The sequence below is a fragment of the Corylus avellana genome, chromosome 10 (assembly GCF_965113065.1).
Source record: "Corylus avellana chromosome 10, dhCorAvel1.hap1.2, whole genome shotgun sequence".
NCBI lineage: Eukaryota > Viridiplantae > Streptophyta > Magnoliopsida > Fagales > Betulaceae > Corylus > Corylus avellana.
Window position 1 is genome coordinate 15,943,113 of NC_142499.1, and position 18,527 is coordinate 15,961,639.

Genomic DNA, 18,527 nt, shown 5'->3' on the forward strand with positions numbered 1-18,527 from the left:
ATAAACATTTATCTCATCTCTTGTACTTTTCTTTGTACTTCTTTTAATGCATCTTAGGGCAACATGTAGGAGGGTTTATCATCATTTTTCTTTCTTATAATCATCATCATTTCTCAACTTTCTTTTCTTAAAATGGAAACTTTTCCAAATATAAACTTGTTGTGCTTAAAAAGCGTTTAAAGAAATAGAAACTTTCTACATAATTCATTTAGAAATCCTTCATGCATGCAACATAACTTCATAATACGTAAATAAAATAATCATTTACAGTTTGATACAAGAATGAATAAATAGCATGACATGAAGTAACTTTAGAAGGGGTAGTGAATTTACTTACCTCTAGACTGAAGCTAAAAGTGGTATGAAGGAATCCAGTTGCTCCAATATGACTAACACCACTAGTATATCTTTTGAAACTAATTTCTAAAGTCCGCAATCTCTTGTGTTCTTTCTTTCTTGTAGCGCTTGGTCTCGCCCTTTCTCTCTCTGTTTTGAGTAAATACTCTTAGAAAGAAGAAAGACCGAGTAAAAAGCGGAAGAAGGAAGAATATATATGCAAGAGATGGGAGAGGAGATGAGTTGTGAAAATTGTGAAGGAGAAGAGTTCTATTTATAGGAGAAAATCAAACACTATTCTACCTTCAATTTACAATTATACCCTCATTTTACTATTTCACCTACCACCTACTATTCCACCTACCACTTACTATTCTACCTACCACTTACTATTTCACCTACCACCTACTATTCCACCTACCACTTACTATTCTACCTACCACTTACTATTTCACCTACCACCTACTATTCCACCTACCACTTACTATTTCACCTACCACTTACTATTCCACCTACCACTTACTATTCTACCTACCAATTTCCAATTACCATTCAAACAATATCATAAATTTCTCAAGAATTAACATCATTGCCTAATATGAATATAATCATAGCATCAAATTAATATCTCTAAAATAAGACTTTCAAAATCTGAGGTGCTACATATTTACTATCCTATTATTTCACCAATTACCATTCTCTAATTACCACTCTCATAAATTTCCCAAGAATTAAAATCCTTAGCTACAATGGATATTAAAATAACATCATTATCAAAATAATCTATTTAAATAGCTTTGAAAATTCTGGGACACTACAATCTTCCCTCCTTATTAGAATTTCGTCCTCGAAATTAAAACCTATAATATTATCGTCCAATCTTCAAGTTGAGGGATTCAGATTTAAATAATCCTTTCAATCCTTCATCAAAGCCTACTCTCTTTTATCATATTGAAATTTTATCTCCTTCTACTAGGAGTAAATCTTATTCACAGTCTAAAGTCACGATTTCTGCAATCATTCATCAGTTCACACTAAAATCATACCTCAAAATCTTTTCCATTGTTTCTTTCCAACCTCAATAACAACAATCGAATTATTCATCAACAGTCTACAATCAAGGTTTAAACATCAAATTAATAAATCATGTGATCAATAGTTTATACAAACATCATAGTCCTCATTTCAAGCCTGCAATAATTTTCTCGATCTAATTTAATCAATTTTATCAAAAAGGTGTAAAAATCATTCCTGCCTATATTCTCTTTAGTATCTCAGTATTCCAAATCATGCATACGAAATTTAATATGATGCTCTAATAATTATTAACTTCTCACCATCATAAACCTGTAAAAGTAAATAGCACCAACATTCAAACATCATTACATGAATATACCTCAGAAGTGACATCATAATTCGATTCATTCTAAATACACAATTTATTTCTATTTTCTCATCCCAAATCTTGCGTCGATGTTACAATATCAGCAAAATCTCTCTGTACTACATCTTTACTTGATAACTCGTAACTCAGCAAAAGAAACTTGAAATTATTAGTCCAACTCAATTTGAAATGCAAGATTCTCATCCATTCTTGACTAATACATGTGGTGCCTTGCTACGCTCTAGAAATTAAATTGATCAGCAAGCAAAGCAAGATATGGGTAAGTTTTCAAGCTGGAAGTTCCAAAGTACACATGCTAAAATCTCTCTCTCTTGGGTCTTGCAAGGTCAAGAAGAGAAAAAGAGAGACTGATAGTCCTGTTGTTTTCCAGAAAAGAAGATTTGATAAGCATTTCAGGACCTGATGTGCATGTGACTCCTTCTGAGACTATCAAAATACCCACATCGGAAGCTCTCTCTCTTCTGTCATGTATGGAGACTTGAAGAAAAGAGAGATGCTTATCCTGAGAGGCATGATCAAGGATAATCTTGCTTCAATGGTTTACCACTGAGAGTATAAGGTGTTGGGTTTGTGAATCATGTTGTGATGCTGCATTTTTCTCTTGAGGATACGCTCAACTAGGAGAACAGTCGAGCTTTCATTGTATGGAAGGCTATTAGCAGAAGATTTCAGGTGAAGGGGTATGATCAGAAGGCATGCGTTGCAATGGAGAAAGAGGTGTGAATTTATATGAAGGGTTTCTGGATAACGAACGAGCGCGTGGTGCGCGTTGGCATGACATTTCATTCAGTTGCCCACGCATGGTATCCGAAGTCGTTGATTGAACAGTGGGTTTGAAAAATGAGCTCAGTCGAATTATGACAGGAGACAAGATCCTACTTTCACGGGATCTTTTGACAAAATTTCCCTCGCGGCCCGAGGTCGCCTAACGCTTTGTTGTTTACTGTTTATTTCACCTGAAGTGAAAAATTCCTTTAAAGCCACTCGTCGGCTGCTTCCAGAAACTTCAAAAAAAATCTCTTCAGTTTCTGACGCTCAGTCTCTTTTCAATACTTCATCTCTCCCAAATTTCTTCGTATTCTCAACTATTTTTCCTTACTCTCCTAAATATGGGAGCATCATCATCATCCGTTAACAACCTCGATTTGAATGTTGCTCCTGCAGCACAACCCATTGTTATGCCTGACGTGCAACCGGATGTGCCTATTGTTCCCCCTGAAGTGCCTACTATACATCCCGTCGTACCTATTGCACACCCTAATGAACTTGCTACAAATCCTGATGTATGGCAGCCAACTTTTGCCTTTGACAATCGTCCTATTACTATTCACGATTCTGTCATGCTCCACGATTCTACTGCTGTAGCGGTGGCCAAAGGTTTCGTAATTCCACGGGATCAGACATTGTTAGCTGATAGATCGGATACTGATGCTATTAATGATTCATTGGCGTTCAGTATCCAAGATGCTGCTTTAGTTTCTGACATGGCACAACGTTTGAGTGCCAGAGCTAAAAAGCTGAAAGTCTCAAGAAACCAAATCGGGGTCTTACAGCGACTGCTCAAATACTACAAACGAAAACACATAGATTTGAAGCAGGAGAATGCTCAGCTGAAAAAGATGGTGTTATCTTATGCGGAATACATGGGACCAAAGATGCTAGAAATGGAGAAGAATACCAAATATCTCCAGCGACGGTACGATAAACTTCTGGTCGATGTTCAGGGGTGTTGCAAGTCTCTCCGCACACGCTCTAGTCAGGTACCTCATTAGAAATAAATATTCCCTTTGATAATTCAATTATATAAATATATACGATTCTGCTCATACTAGGTTTTCTCTATGCAGAAATAATTTTTTTGGAGCAGCTCTGAGGAATCATCTGCTCATCATTACCACGTGTCTCTTTATGCAACAAATTCTCTTTTTTTTTTTTTTTTTTTTTTTTTTTTTTTTTTTTTATGGACACTGGTATGTAATAATATAAGGAGCTTGTTCTTCAAGACATTTCTTTTCGTAATCATTCAGTACTCATTTAATATTCATTATGAAATCATTCTGTCATTGTAATAACTTCCTTTAAACAAACAATCTGTTTAGCAAGTTAATCACTCAATAAAACATCTAAGTATGCACCATCACATGTTATCAACCTCTAAAATACTTTAATATCATTGAACATATATCTTATAAGAGAAATTTAGATCATGTCACTATATTATATCACTGTATCATATTGTCTTTCAACTCTTACATTTATGCTTCAATTTACCTCAAGAATAATAATCCATTATCTTTACTTAGTAAAAGAAAATTATATCAAAAGCTTTGGCATGTAACTAAAATTTCTCATAATTTCATATCCACTAATGCCTCAAAATTTAAATCTTATCCACAACCTAGGAGCATCAATTCATCCTCAAAACTTTAAGCATCACTTTAATATATTTTACCTCAATTACAGAAAACCTAGCACCTTAAATTCTAAGAATCACCTCAAGGATTTCATGAATCGTACCTTAGAGTCATCACAATCATCCAAAAATATCAAAATCCTTAAACCACAAATTTATATATCAAAATATCTTATAGATTCTAGGGTATACCTCAGTTGCACTTATCCCTGCAATACTTAGGCATTCACTTCATGCCACTACGTAATTCTTATTCATCAATCCATATATTATAACATCCATCATAGTATCATTATTGTCATCGACCAAACCTTAGCCATTACCAAAAACTCATATAAGCTCTTATACCATTAATTCAGTTCAAGAATCTTTTCACAACCGACATCCATAAGATCATTCGTTACCAAGTCACTTACACAATTTGTTTCACAACCTAAATCAATAAAACCATTTTGTCACCAAATTAATTTCACAAATTAGCTCGCAACCTAAATCTATAAAATCATCATACGATTTTTAAATCATGATCAATAATCTTTTCTAAATCCTCGAGACACCTTAAAATATACCCTTATCAATCGATACTCTAGAAAACTGCCGCAAATCCAAATAGGCAGATACTATAGATCACAACCTATCTATAAAATAAAAATTCATCTCCGTCATTAACATGATCACAATAATAAAATCCTCCAAATTAATCACACTAAGATGATTTTTTTTTTTTTTTTTTTTTTTAACAAAAATTAACCATTAGAAAAATGTTCATGCATCATTTACTAGAGACCACACAACAATGCACACTCTACTTGGCCGGAATGTGGCTTCTCATTAACCCCCCCCAAATTTTTTTTTTTTTTTTTTTTTTTTTTTTTTTTTGAAAAGTCTGCCAGAACCTTATAACCTTTGCTCTGATACCAAAATTGTAACATCCCCAGCCCGTTAAGGCTGAGTTTGCCACTTTTCTTCTTTTACAACAAAAGTTCTTGCAAAGATCTATAAGGTCTATCAGAGTACTTGATTTTAAAGGATACGAAAAATGTATAAAACATTATTCAAGAGATTTTATTACAAGCGAAATTAGAAAACATTAAACTTTAGTTGCGGAATATCATATCGTTACAATAACTTATATGAAAAGACTTTGAAAATTAATAATTATTCCCACCCCATTCCGGCCTCCTATTCCAGCATCCTTTCTACCTGAAAACAAGAAATAAAACTGAATGAGCCCAAAGGGGGCCCAGCAAGTAAAATCCATAACCATAAATAGTTTTACTCCTTGTTCTCAGTTTTGAAAATCGTTTTCGCAAATAAATATAATTCTAGCCATAATAATATCTGTATGTACGGTTGCATCTCCCGTAACATATACATACTATTACATCTAGTAATAGATCATCGTTGTAAATCATCTTTATAAATCATCATCATAATGCATCATTATAAATAATCTTTATAAATCATCTCTGTAAATCATCATAGCATATCATCGTTGAAAATATAGTATCATTTTCTCATAATAAGGCCCATGTACACTATTACCCCTGTGCACGAGGGTTGCGGGTCCTTGTGACCATGGCACTGAACTGTGGCCTCAGCCATGCCCGACCGTCAATTAACTCTTTTTCTTGGTGCACTCAACGGTCTGTTGATGGAATACCACCTTCTGGCATAGCCTCCTTCAGTGGTTTCGCCTCCATCCGAGTATCGGTACCGAACTCTCATCTTATCTTATCTTGGGGCCAAAAATACTCTCCTCCATACATGTGCCCTCATTTCATAAACATTTATCTCATCTCTTGTACTTTTCTTTGTACTTCTTTTAATGCATCTTAGGGCAACATGTAGGAGGGTTTATCATCATTTTTCTTTCTTATAATCATCATCATTTCTCAACTTTCTTTTCTTAAAATGGAAACTTTTCCAAATATAAACTTGTTGTGCTTAAAAAGCGTTTAAAGAAATAGAAACTTTCTACATAATTCATTTAGAAATCCTTCATGCATGCAACATAACTTCATAATACGTAAATAAAATAATCATTTACAGTTTGATACAAGAATGAATAAATAGCATGACATGAAGTAACTTTAGAAGGGGTAGTGAATTTACTTACCTCTAGACTGAAGCTAAAAGTGGTATGAAGGAATCCAGTTGCTCCAATATGACTAACACCACTAGTATATCTTTTGAAACTAATTTCTAAAGTCCGCAATCTCTTGTGTTCTTTCTTTCTTGTAGCGCTTGGTCTCGCCCTTTCTCTCTCTGTTTTGAGTAAATACTCTTAGAAAGAAGAAAGACCGAGTAAAAAGCGGAAGAAGGAAGAATATATATGCAAGAGATGGGAGAGGAGATGAGTTGTGAAAATTGTGAAGGAGAAGAGTTCTATTTATAGGAGAAAATCAAACACTATTCTACCTTCAATTTACAATTATACCCTCATTTTACTATTTCACCTACCACCTACTATTCCACCTACCACTTACTATTCTACCTACCACTTACTATTTCACCTACCACCTACTATTCCACCTACCACTTACTATTCTACCTACCACTTACTATTTCACCTACCACCTACTATTCCACCTACCACTTACTATTTCACCTACCACTTACTATTCCACCTACCACTTACTATTCTACCTACCAATTTCCAATTACCATTCAAACAATATCATAAATTTCTCAAGAATTAACATCATTGCCTAATATGAATATAATCATAGCATCAAATTAATATCTCTAAAATAAGACTTTCAAAATTTGAGGTGCTACATATTTACTATCCTATTATTTCACCAATTACCATTCTCTAATTACCACTCTCATAAATTTCCCAAGAATTAAAATCCTTAGCTACAATGGATATTAAAATAACATCATTATCAAAATAATCTATTTAAATAGCTTTGAAAATTCTGGGACACTACAAGAAGAGTTCTATTTATAGGAGAAAATCAAACACTATTCTACCTTCAATTTACAATTATACCCTCATTTTACTATTTCACCTACCACCTACTATTCCACCTACCACTTACTATTCTACCTACCACTTACTATTTCACCTACCACCTACTATTCCACCTACCACTTACTATTCTACCTACCACTTACTATTTCACCTACCACTTACTATTCCACCTACCACTTACTATTCTACCTACCAATTTCCAATTACCATTCATACAATATCATAAATTTCTCAATAATTAACATCATTGCCTAATATGAATATAATCATAGCATCAAATTAATATCTCTAAAATAAGACTTTCAAAATCTGAGGTGCTACATATTTACTATCCTATTATTTCACCAATTACCATTCTCTAATTACCACTCTCATAAATTTCCCAAGAATTAAAATCCTTAGCTACAATGGATATTAAAATAACATCATTATCAAAATAATCTATTTAAATAGCTTTGAAAATTCTGGGACACTACAATCTTCCCTCCTTATTAGAATTTCGTCCTCGAAATTAAAACCTATAATATTATCGTCCAATCTTCAAGTTGAGGGATTCAGATTTAAATAATCCTTTCAATCCTTCATCAAAGCCTACTCTCTTTTATCATATTGAAATTTTATCTCCTTCTACTAGGAGTAAATCTTATTCACAGTCTAAAGTCACGATTTCTGCAATCATTCATCAGTTCACACTAAAATCATACCTCAACATCTTTTCCATTGTTTCTTTCCAACCTCAATAACAACAATCGAGTTATTCATCAACAGTCTACAATCAAGGTTTAAACATCAAATTAATAAATCATGTGATCAATAGTTTATACCTCCAAACATCATAGTCCTCATTTCAAGCCTGCAATAATTTTCTCGATCTAATTTAATCAATTTTATCAAAAAGGTGTAAAAATCATTCCTGCCTATATTCTCTTTAGTATCTCAGTATTCCAAATCATGCATACGAAATTTTAATATGATGCTCTAATAATTATTAACTTCTCACCATCATAAACCTGTAAAAGTAAATAGCACCAACATTCAAACATCATTACATGAATATACCTCAGAAGTGACATCATAATTCGATTCATTCTAAATACACAATTATTTCTATTTTCTCATCCCAAATCTTGCGTCGATGTTACAATATCAGCAAAATCTCTCTGTACTACATCTTTACTTAACAAATCATAACTCAACAAAAGAAACTCGTAATTATGATTTCAACTCAAACGAAATACACGATTACATCAAATGTAAGATTCTCATCCATTCTTGACTAATACATATTGTGCTTGCTGCGTTCTAGAGATGAAATTGATAAGCAAGCAAAGTAGGATATGGGTAAGTTTCCAAGCTGGATGTTCCAAAGTACACATGCTAAAATCTTTCTCTCTTGGGTCTTGCAAGGTCAAGAAGAGAAAGAGAGAAAGATAGTCCTGTTGCTTTCTAGAAATGAAGATTTGAAAAGCATTTCAGGACATGATTTGCATGTGAGCTCTTTCCGAGACTATCAAAATACCCACATCGGAAGCTCTCTCTCTTCTGTCATGTATGGATACTTGAAGAGAAGAGAGATATTTAGCCTGAGAAGCATGATCAAGGATAATCTTGCTTCCTCAGGACATGATCAACGATAATCTTGCTTCAATGGTTTACTATTGAGAGTATAAGGTGTTGGGTTTGTGAATCATGTTGTGATGCTGCATTTTTCTCTTGAGGATACGCTCAACTAGGAGAACAGTCGAGCTTTCATTGTATGGAAGGCTATTAGCAGAAGATTTCAGGTGAAGGGGTATGATCAGAAGGCATGCGTTGCAATGGAGAAAGAGGTGTGAATTTATATGAAGGGTTTCTGGATAACGAACGAGCGCGTGGTGCGCGTTGGCATGACATTTCATTCAGTTGCCCACGCATGGTATCCGAAGTCGTTGATTGAACAGTGGGTTTGAAAAATGAGCTCAGTCGAATTATGACAGGAGACAAGATCCTACTTTCACGGGATCTTTTGACAAAATTTCCCTCGCGGCCCGAGGTCGCCTAACGCTTTGTTGTTTACTGTTTATTTCACCTGAAGTGAAAAATTCCTTTAAAGCTACTCGTCTGCTGCTTCCAGAAACTTCACAAAAATTCCTTCAGTTCCTAACGCTTAGTCTCTTCTCAGTACTTCATCTCTCCCAATTTCTTCGTATTCTCAACTATTTTTCCTTACTCTCCTAAATATGGGAGTATCATCATCATCCGTTAACAACCTCGATTTGAATGTTGCTCCTGCAGCACAACCCATTGTTATGCCTGACGTGCAACCGGAGGTGTCTGCTATTTCCCCTGAAGTGCCTGCTATACCTCCCGTTGTACCTGTTGCACACCCTAATGAACCTGCTGCATATCCTAACGTATGGCAGCCAACTTTTGTCTTTGACAATCGTCTTATCACTATTCACGATTCTATCATGCTCCATGATTCTACTGCTGTAGCAGTGGCCAAAGGTCTCGTAATTCCACGGGATCAAACGTTCTTAGCTGATAGGTCGGATACTGATGCTATTAATAACTCATTGGCATTCAGTATCCAAGGTGCTGCTTCAGTTTCTGACATGGCACAACGTTTGAGTGCCAGAAATGTTGAGCTGAAAGTCTCAAGAGACCAAATCGGGGTCTTACAGCGACTGCTCAAATACTACAAACGAAAACACGTGGATTTGAAGCAGGAGAATACTCAGCTGAAAAAGATGATGTTATCCTACGCAGAATACTTGGGACCAAAGGTGCTAGAAATGAAGAAGAATACCGAACGTCTCCAGCGACAGCACGAAAAACTCCGGGTCGATGTTCAGGGGTGTTGCAAGTCTCTCCTCACACGCTCTAGTCAGGTACCTCATTAGAAATAAATATTCCCTTTGATGATTCAATTAAATAAATATATACGATTCTGCTCATACTAGGTTTTCTCTATGCAGAAATAATTTTCCTGGAGCAGCTCTGAGGAATCATCTGCTCATCTCATTATCACGTGTCTCTTTATGCAACAAATTCCCTTTTTTTTTTCTTTTTTTTTTTTTTTTCTTTTTTTTTTTATGGACACTGGTATGTAATATTATAAGGAGCTTGTTCTCCAAACATTTCTTTTCGTAATCATTCAGTGCTCATTCAATATTCATTATGAAATCATTCTGTCATTGTAATAACTTCCTTTAAACAAACAATCTGTTTAAAAAGTTAATCACTCAATAAAACATCTAAGTATGCACCATCACATGTTATCAACCTCTAAAATACCTTAATATCATTGAACATATATCTTATAAGAGAAATTTAGATCATGTCACTATATTATATCACTGTATTATATTGTCTTTCAACTCTTACCTCTATGCTTCAATTTACCTCAAGAATAATAATCCATTTACTTAGTAAAAGAAAATTATATCAAAAGCTTTGGCATGTAAATAAAATTTCTCATAATTTCATATCCACTAATGCCTCAAAAATTATCCACAACCTAGGAGCACTAATTCATCCTCAAAACTTTAAGCATCACTTCAATATAATTTACCTCAATTATAGAAAACCTAACACCTTAAATTCTAAGAATCACCTCAAAGATTTCATGAATCGTACCTTAGAGTCATCACAATCATCCAAAAATATCAAAATCCTTAAACCACAAATTTATATATCAAAATATCTTATAGATTCTAGGGTATACCTCATTTGCATTTATCCCTGCAGTACTTAGGCATTCACTTCATGCCACTACGTAATCCTTATTCATCAATTCATATATTACAACATCAATCATAGTATCATTATTGTCATCAACCAAACCTTAGCCATTACCAAAAACTCATATAAACTATTATATCATTAATTCAGTTCAAGAATCATTTCACAACCGACATCCATAAGACCATTCGTTACTAAGTCACTTACACCATTTGTGTCACAACCTAAATCAATAAAACAATTTTGTCACCAAATTAATTTCACAAATTAGCTCGCAACCTAAATCTATAAAATCATCATACGATTTTTAAATCATGATCAATAATCTTTTCTAAATCCTCGAGACACCTTAAAATATACCCTTATCAATCGATACTCTAGAAAACTGCCGCAAATCCGAATAGGCAGATACTATAGATCACAACCTATCTATAAAATAAAAATTCATCTCCGTCATTAACTTGATCACAATAATAAAATCCTCCAAATTAATCACACTAAGATGATTTTTTTTTTTTTTTTTTTTTTTTTTTTAACAAAAATTAACCATTAGAAAAATGCTCATGCATCATTTATTAGAGACCACACAACAATGCACACTCTACTTGGCCGGAATGTGGCTTCTCATTAACCCCCCCAATTTTTTTTTTTTTTTTTTTTTTTTTTTTTTTGAAAAGTCTGCCAGAACCTTATAACCTTTGCTCTGATACCAAAATTGTAACATCCCCAGCCCGTTAAGGCTGAGTTTGCCACTTTTCTTCTTTTACAACAAAAGTTCTTGCAAAGATCTATAAGGTCTATCAGAGTACTTGATTTTAAAGGATACGAAAAATGTATAAAACATTATTCAAGAGATTTTTTTATTACAAGTGAAATTAGAAAACATTAAACTTTAGTTGCGGAATATCATATTATTACAATCACTGATATGAAAAGACTTTGAAAAATAATAATTATTCCCATCCCCATTCCGGCCTCCTATTCCAGCATCATTTCTACCTGAAAACAAGAAATAAAACTGAATGAGCCCAAAGGGGGCCCAGCAAGTAAAATCCACAACCATAAATAGTTTTACTCCTTGTTCTCAGTTTTGAAAATCATTTTCGCAAATAAATATAATTCTAGCCATAATAATATCTGTATGTACGGTTGCATCTCCCGTAACATATACATACTATTACATCTAGTAATAGATCATCGTTGTAAATCATCTTTATAAATTATCATCATAATGCATCATTATAAATAATCTCTGTAAATCATCATAGCATAGATCATCGTTGTAAATCATCTTTATAAATTATCATCATAATGCATCATTATAAATAATCTCTGTAAATCATCATAGCATATTATCGTTGAAAATATAGTATCATTTTCTCATAATAAGGCCCATGTACACTATTACCCCTGTGCACGAGGGTTGCGGGTCCTTGTGACCATGGCACTGAACTGTGGCCTCAGCCATGCCCGACCGTCAATTAACTCTTTTCTTGGTGCACTCAACGGTCATGTTGATGGAATACCACCTTCTGGCATAGCCTCCTTCAGTGGTTTCGCCTCCATCCGAGTATCGGTACCGAACTCTCATCTTATCTTATCTTGGGGCCAAAAATACTCTCCTCCATACATGTGCCCTCATTTCATAAACATTTATCTCATCTCTTGTACTTTTCTTTGTACTTCTTTTGATGCATCTTAAGGCAACATGTAGGAGGGTTTATCATCATTTTTCTTTCTTATAATCATCATCATTTCTCAACTTTCTTTTCTTAAAATGGAAACTTTTCCAAATATAAACTTGTTGTGCTTAAAAAGCCTTTAAAGAAATATAAACTTTCTAAATAATTCTTTTAGAAATCCTTCATGCATGCAACATAACTTCATAATACGTAAATAAAATAATCATTTACAATTTACTAAAGAATGAATAAATAGCATGACATGAAGTAACTTTAGAAGGGGTAGTGAATTTACTTACCTCTAGACTGAAGCTAAAAGTGGTATGAAGGAATCCAGTTGCTCCAATATGACTAACACCACTAGTATATCTTTTGAAACTAATTTCTAAAGTCCGCTATCTCTTGTGTTCTTTCTTTCTTGTAGCGCTTGGTCTCGCCCTTTCTCTCTCTGTTTTGAGTAAATACTCTTAGAAAGAAGAAAGACCGAGTAAAAAGCGGAAGAAGGAAGAATATATATGCAAGAGATGGGAGAGGAGATGAGTTGTGAAAATTGTGAAGGAGAAGAGTTCTATTTATAGGAGAAAATCAAACACTATTCTACCTTCAATTTACAATTATACCCTCATTTTACTATTTCACCTACCACCTACTATTCCACCTACCACTTACTATTCTACCTACTACTTACTATTTCACCTACCACCTACTATTCCACCTACCACTTACTATTCTACCTACCACTTACTATTTCACCTACCACTTACTATTCCACCTACCACTTACTATTCTACCTACCAATTTCCAATTACCATTCATACAATATCATAAATTTCTCAAGAATTAACATCATTGCCTAATATGAATATAATCATAGCATCAAATTAATATCTCTAAAATAAGACTTTCAAAATCTGAGGTGCTACATATTTACTATCCTATTATTTCACCAATTACCATTCTCTAATTACCACTCTCATAAATTTCCCAAGAATTAAAATCCTTAGCTACAATGGATATTAAAATAACATCATTATCAAAATAATCTATTTAAATAGCTTTGAAAATTCTGGGACACTACACTTATTCACAACCAGCACTCCTGGTTAATCCAATTCAATGTATAGCGAATGAAGAGAGAGAGGGTATCTCCTACTTGCTTGAAGTTGTAAGAGTAGCTTGCCGTTTTTGTCTCAAAATATGGTGGATGACTTACTGAAACCATGGGAGAATTTCTCCCTGTCGGCGGAAGAAGATCTGGATGTAGAAATCAAGGCAAATGAGGTGGTGGGGACAGTCACAAGAGGTTAATCTTGCATTGTGGGTAAACTGGTGGCAGATTGACTCGTGGCGATTGTCGGGAACCCTAACATTCAAAGTTTTGGGAGAAAACTTGTTTCTAATTGAATTCGAAGAGGCCCGGGATAAGTCACGGGTGGTGGAGGGTCGGCCTTGGGTCTTTGAACAGAATCTATTCCTGGTCAACGATTTTGATGGTCGAACTCCCCCATCGAGGATTACTTTTGAAAAAGCGTACTTCTGGGTACGAATGAAAACTTGCCTCTGGCATGCATGGAAAGGGATGTGGACTTAAAATAGGATCTTCAGTTGGGAAGGCGGAAAAGGTTGATACGGATAAGGATGGAATCGGATGGGGGGAGTTCCTGTGTGTAAAAATTCTAATAGATCTATCCAAACCTCTCCCGTGAGGACGGAAGTTAAAATTTGAAGGGGAATCGTTTTGGATCACTTTTCTATATGAAAGGCTTTCAAAGTTCTGCTACCATTGTGATGTGATTATCCATGGTCATGAGGGATGTCTGAAGAGGAACGTGCTGAAAAACCAGGAGGTTACAACAGATTACGGTCCGTGGTTGAGAGCTTCTTCACCGACAAGGAAGGTCGAGAAGAGCTATGGGTGACTTTCAGCACCGTCCAAACATTCTAGAAATGAAGCATCCGAAAATGCCAAGAACGTGAAAGAAGGACGGGTTAACGAGGAGGCACACAGTGTGGAGATTCCAACGATGACGATTTCGGTAGGGCGGCGGCTCGGAGAGACGACGGAGGCTCCGTGTATGGGGAATATGCACATAAGGAAAGCAGACGTGATACGCTCCAATCCCCACAATCTCGAAAGTTTGTCGATTCAGTAAAGGAAAGAGCTGACCTGGATGGTTCAAAATATAGGGATCCTATGTGGATGGACAAAAGAGCAGGAAAAGGAAAGAATATAGAAAATTCAAATTTGGCGGGAATATAGGGAACTTCTCCTTTCCAGCTAGAGGAGATTTTGGTGAATAAGTCACTACCTGAAATTGGGGAATTTTTATTTGGAGAATTTAATTCTCATAAAGCAATGGATGGCATTGATCGGGGAATTTCAAAAAAAGGTATGGGGGTAGAGAAGAAACGTGGAATAGGGGGAGCCTCAAGAAACACACGTGTTTACCATAAAATTGGACTGAAGACTCTAGTGGAATCGACAGTGGGCTTGGCTGGGCCAAAGGTGGCTGAACTTGCAGCCATACTAGCCTAACACCTACAAGCCCAAGAAGACGCACCATCACCAAAGAAGCGCAGTGAGATGAAACGGGGAGTGAGTTGGGGACAGTTATCGAAAGAATGGCTGGTGATTTTTCAAGCTCGGAGAAGAGGAAGAATGAGGGAGTCACAGCCTCCACTTTCGATTCTCTCAACATTGTTTTGACGGAGGCTGGAGACCAGCCCCGCCGCCCATTATGAGTCTTTTAAGTTGGAACTATCGGAGGCTTGAGAACCTCCAGGTAGTTCGGGACCTTTGCCGGTTGGTGAAGGAAAAGAGATCCAAACTGGTTTTCCTGATGGAAACCAAGTTACTGTCACACCGCATGGAGATTATTAAAGCAAGAACGGGCTATAGTAGCATATTTGTGGTGGACAGTGTGGGATGTACTGGTGGGTTGGCATTGATGTGGAGTGAGGACATTAACGTGGAAATTCAAAACTATAGTTGACGCCATGTGAATGCAAAAGTTCAGATGGAAGTTAATGGGAGCACATGGAAGTTTACGGGGTTTTATGGTCCGCCCGATGTTGGGAAGCGGCATGCAGCATGGAATCTCCTACGCCACTTACATTCTTCCCCCTCAGAAGCCTGGCTTTGCGTTGGTGAATGGTGACTTTAATGAGATCACTAAGGACTTTGAGAAGTTCGGTGGGGCTATCAAACCTTGATGGCAAATGAGAGATTTTTGTGACGCCTTGAGTCAATGTCGGCTACATGACATTGGCTACACAGGAGCACGTTTCACATGGTGTAACATGCGGCAAGGAGAAGATTTTGTCAAAGAAGGGTTGGACAGGGCTATGGCAACTAACGAACGGAAGGACGAATATACAGTGAGGGTTATGGAGGTCTTAGCCAACCATAACTCTGATCACACTCCCTTGCTCATCAAGTTTAGCAAGCCTCAAAGGGGACATTGGCCACGGCATAAAAAATTTCGATATGAAGCTGCGTGGGATCGATGGAAAGACCACAAAAAATTATCCAACAAATATGGAGGGTAGTGAACCTGGAGGCAAACGCTTGGCAGAGGGTGGAGCAGAAACTGGAATGAAGCAAAGAAGAGTTGACAATATGGGCCAAGACAAATAGAAGGCCCGTTAAGAGGCTCATTAATTCCAAAACAAGCGAAATTGCTCACCTCCAATTGGGGGAGGGAATTTTGGATGCAGGAAAATATAGACAGCTCCGAAAGAAGTCAGTGAATTAATTGCTCAAGATGAAGGCGGGGGATAGGAACTCGAAATTTTTCCATGCATGTATCAACCAATGACGAAGAGCTAATAGTATTCATTCTATTGTTGATGAAACAGATTCAACTCATTCTTCTCCAGAGAAAATTGAAGATGCATTCATTGACTATTATAGGGGTATGTTTTCGACTTCCAACTTGAGTGGCGTGGACCAGTGCCTCACCTCTTTGTCTTGCTGCATGACTCCGAAAATGAACGAACAGCTTCTCCGTGCATTCACCCATGATGAAGTCAGACTTGCGATCCAACAGATGGCACCCCTCAAATCCCCGGGTTTGGATGGATTTCTAGTATGCTTTTATCAACATAACTAGATGGAAGTGGGAAACGAGGTATGTTCTGCAGTGTTGAATTTTTTTGAGACAAGGAGATTGGATGCGGCTGTTAATCATACATACATTGCTTTGATTCCAAAAATTAAAAACCCAACCCGTGACTGAATATTGACCTATTAGCCTGTGCAATGTGCTGTACAAAATAGGGGCTAAAGCTTTGGCTAGCAGATTGAAAATTATTCTCCCAACAACTATTTCTAGCAATCAAAGTGCCTTTATACCAGAGAGATTAATCTCGGACAACATATTGGTAGCGTATGAGACTTTACATACGATGCACTCTCGCATGTGGGGTAAGGAGGGATACATTGCCATCAAACTCGATATGAGTAAGGCTTATGATCGTGTGGAGTGGGGTTTCTTGGAAGCCGTGATGCTACAGATGGGTTTTGCTCCTCGTTGGCTAGTTCTCATTATGGAATGCATTACCACGGTCACATATTCAATCCTTGTTAATGGGCAGCCAGTGGGAAATATTCTCCCAACTAGAGGATTACGACAGGGGGACCCTCTTTCCCCTTAATTGTTTCTTTTATGTGCAGAAGTTTTGAGTTCTCAATTTCAGCAAGCTGAGCAGTTGGGGTTACTTCGAGGAGTTCCTACCTCTTCGAAAGGGCCTAGACTAAATCATTTGTTTTTTGCTGACGACAACTTACTGTTTTGCAAGGCTTCTTTAACTGAATGGCAAGTTTTGTCGAATTTTCTGGAAGTATATGAATGGGCGTTGGGTCAAAGGCTTAACAAAGACAAGACATCGGTATTTTTTAGCCGAAACACTAGCCATGGGACTCGTATGGAGTTGCTGCAATTGATAGGAGTCCTGGCCTCGAAACGGTATGATCATTATTTGGGCTTACCAGCTTTGGTGTGGAAATCCAGAATCCAAGAATTCTAGCATATTTCTGAGAAGGTCAAAAAAGAAGATTAATGATAGGAAGAACATGTTTCTATCCCAGGTTGTAAATGAGGTGTTGCTAAAAGCTGTGATTCAGGCTATACCCACTTATTGTATGAGTGTATTCTTATTGCCCAAAGAATTGTGTCCGGAAATTAACTATTCTATGTAGAAATTCTGGTGGGACACAAGGAGAATGACCCAAAAATTCATTGGATGAGTTGGGCTAAGATGGGCTTGACAAAGACGAATGGAGGGCTGGGCTTTCGCGATCTCCATTCCTTTAATAACGCTCTCCTTGCCAAACAAGGATAGAGACTAGTGCAAGAACCTAACAGCTTGGTGGGGAGGATTTTTGCAGCCAAGTATTTTTATGGGGGTTCTTTCCTAGAGGCCAAAAAGGGAAGCAGGCCTTCGTTTGCCTGGCGGAGCATTCTTGCGGCTCGGGAGCTCCTTCAGTAGGGGTTGTAGTGGCGAGTTGGAGATGGAAAACTAATTAAGATCTGGAAGGAAAAATGAGTCCCTAGACCAACAACTTATGCCATTTAGTCACAATCCACCCTGTTGCCGATGGATGCTATGGTTGGAGAGTTGATTGATGCACGGACACGGAGCTAGAATATCCTTCTACTTAATGCACTTTTCCACGATGATGAAGTGGCTTTAATATGTAAGCATCCCTTAAGTAAGTATGAGCAGCTGGACCGACTTATTTCGAGAGCAAATACTTCGGGCTCTTTTACCGTGCGTAGTGCATATCATATGGAAATGGAAAGGTAGGCTAGGAGATTTGGGAAAGGGTCTGTACATTCCGGGTACTATCCTTTGTGGAAAACATTATGGGGTTTGGAGGTTCCTAATGCAGCTAAAGTTTTCTTCAAAATATTTTACCCACCAAAGATAACTTTGTAAGAGAGGAGTCATAAGGGAGGATACATGCATTTTTTGCCAACAGGAGAC

The 18,527-nt window shown here is 36.6% G+C and overlaps 1 protein-coding gene across 1 annotated transcript; it reads left to right on the forward strand.

Annotated features, from left to right (window-relative positions):
• The first annotated feature begins 16,946 nt into the window (after nucleotides 1-16,946).
• On the forward strand, nucleotides 16,947-17,739 carry LOC148583405 (uncharacterized). Its single transcript, XM_088511403.1, has 3 exons — nucleotides 16,947-17,138; nucleotides 17,238-17,429; nucleotides 17,533-17,739. The coding sequence occupies exons 1-3, from the start codon at nucleotides 16,947-16,949 to the stop codon at nucleotides 17,737-17,739; spliced, it is 591 nt and encodes a 196-aa protein (XP_088367529.1).
• Nucleotides 17,740-18,527: the final 788 nt, after the last annotated feature.

Excerpts from the sequence above, each read along its gene's own strand:
- LOC148583405 (XM_088511403.1), top strand. The coding sequence starts at position 16,947 with ATGCACTCTCGCATGTGGGGTAAGGAGGGATACATTGCCATCAAACTC. Across the intron at positions 17,139-17,237 it reads TCCTTGTTAATGGGCAGCCA|CAAGCTGAGCAGTTGGGGTT; the intron begins GTGGGAAATATT and ends TCTCAATTTCAG. Across the intron at positions 17,430-17,532 it reads TTAACAAAGACAAGACATCG|CTTTGGTGTGGAAATCCAGA; the intron begins GTATTTTTTAGC and ends TGGGCTTACCAG.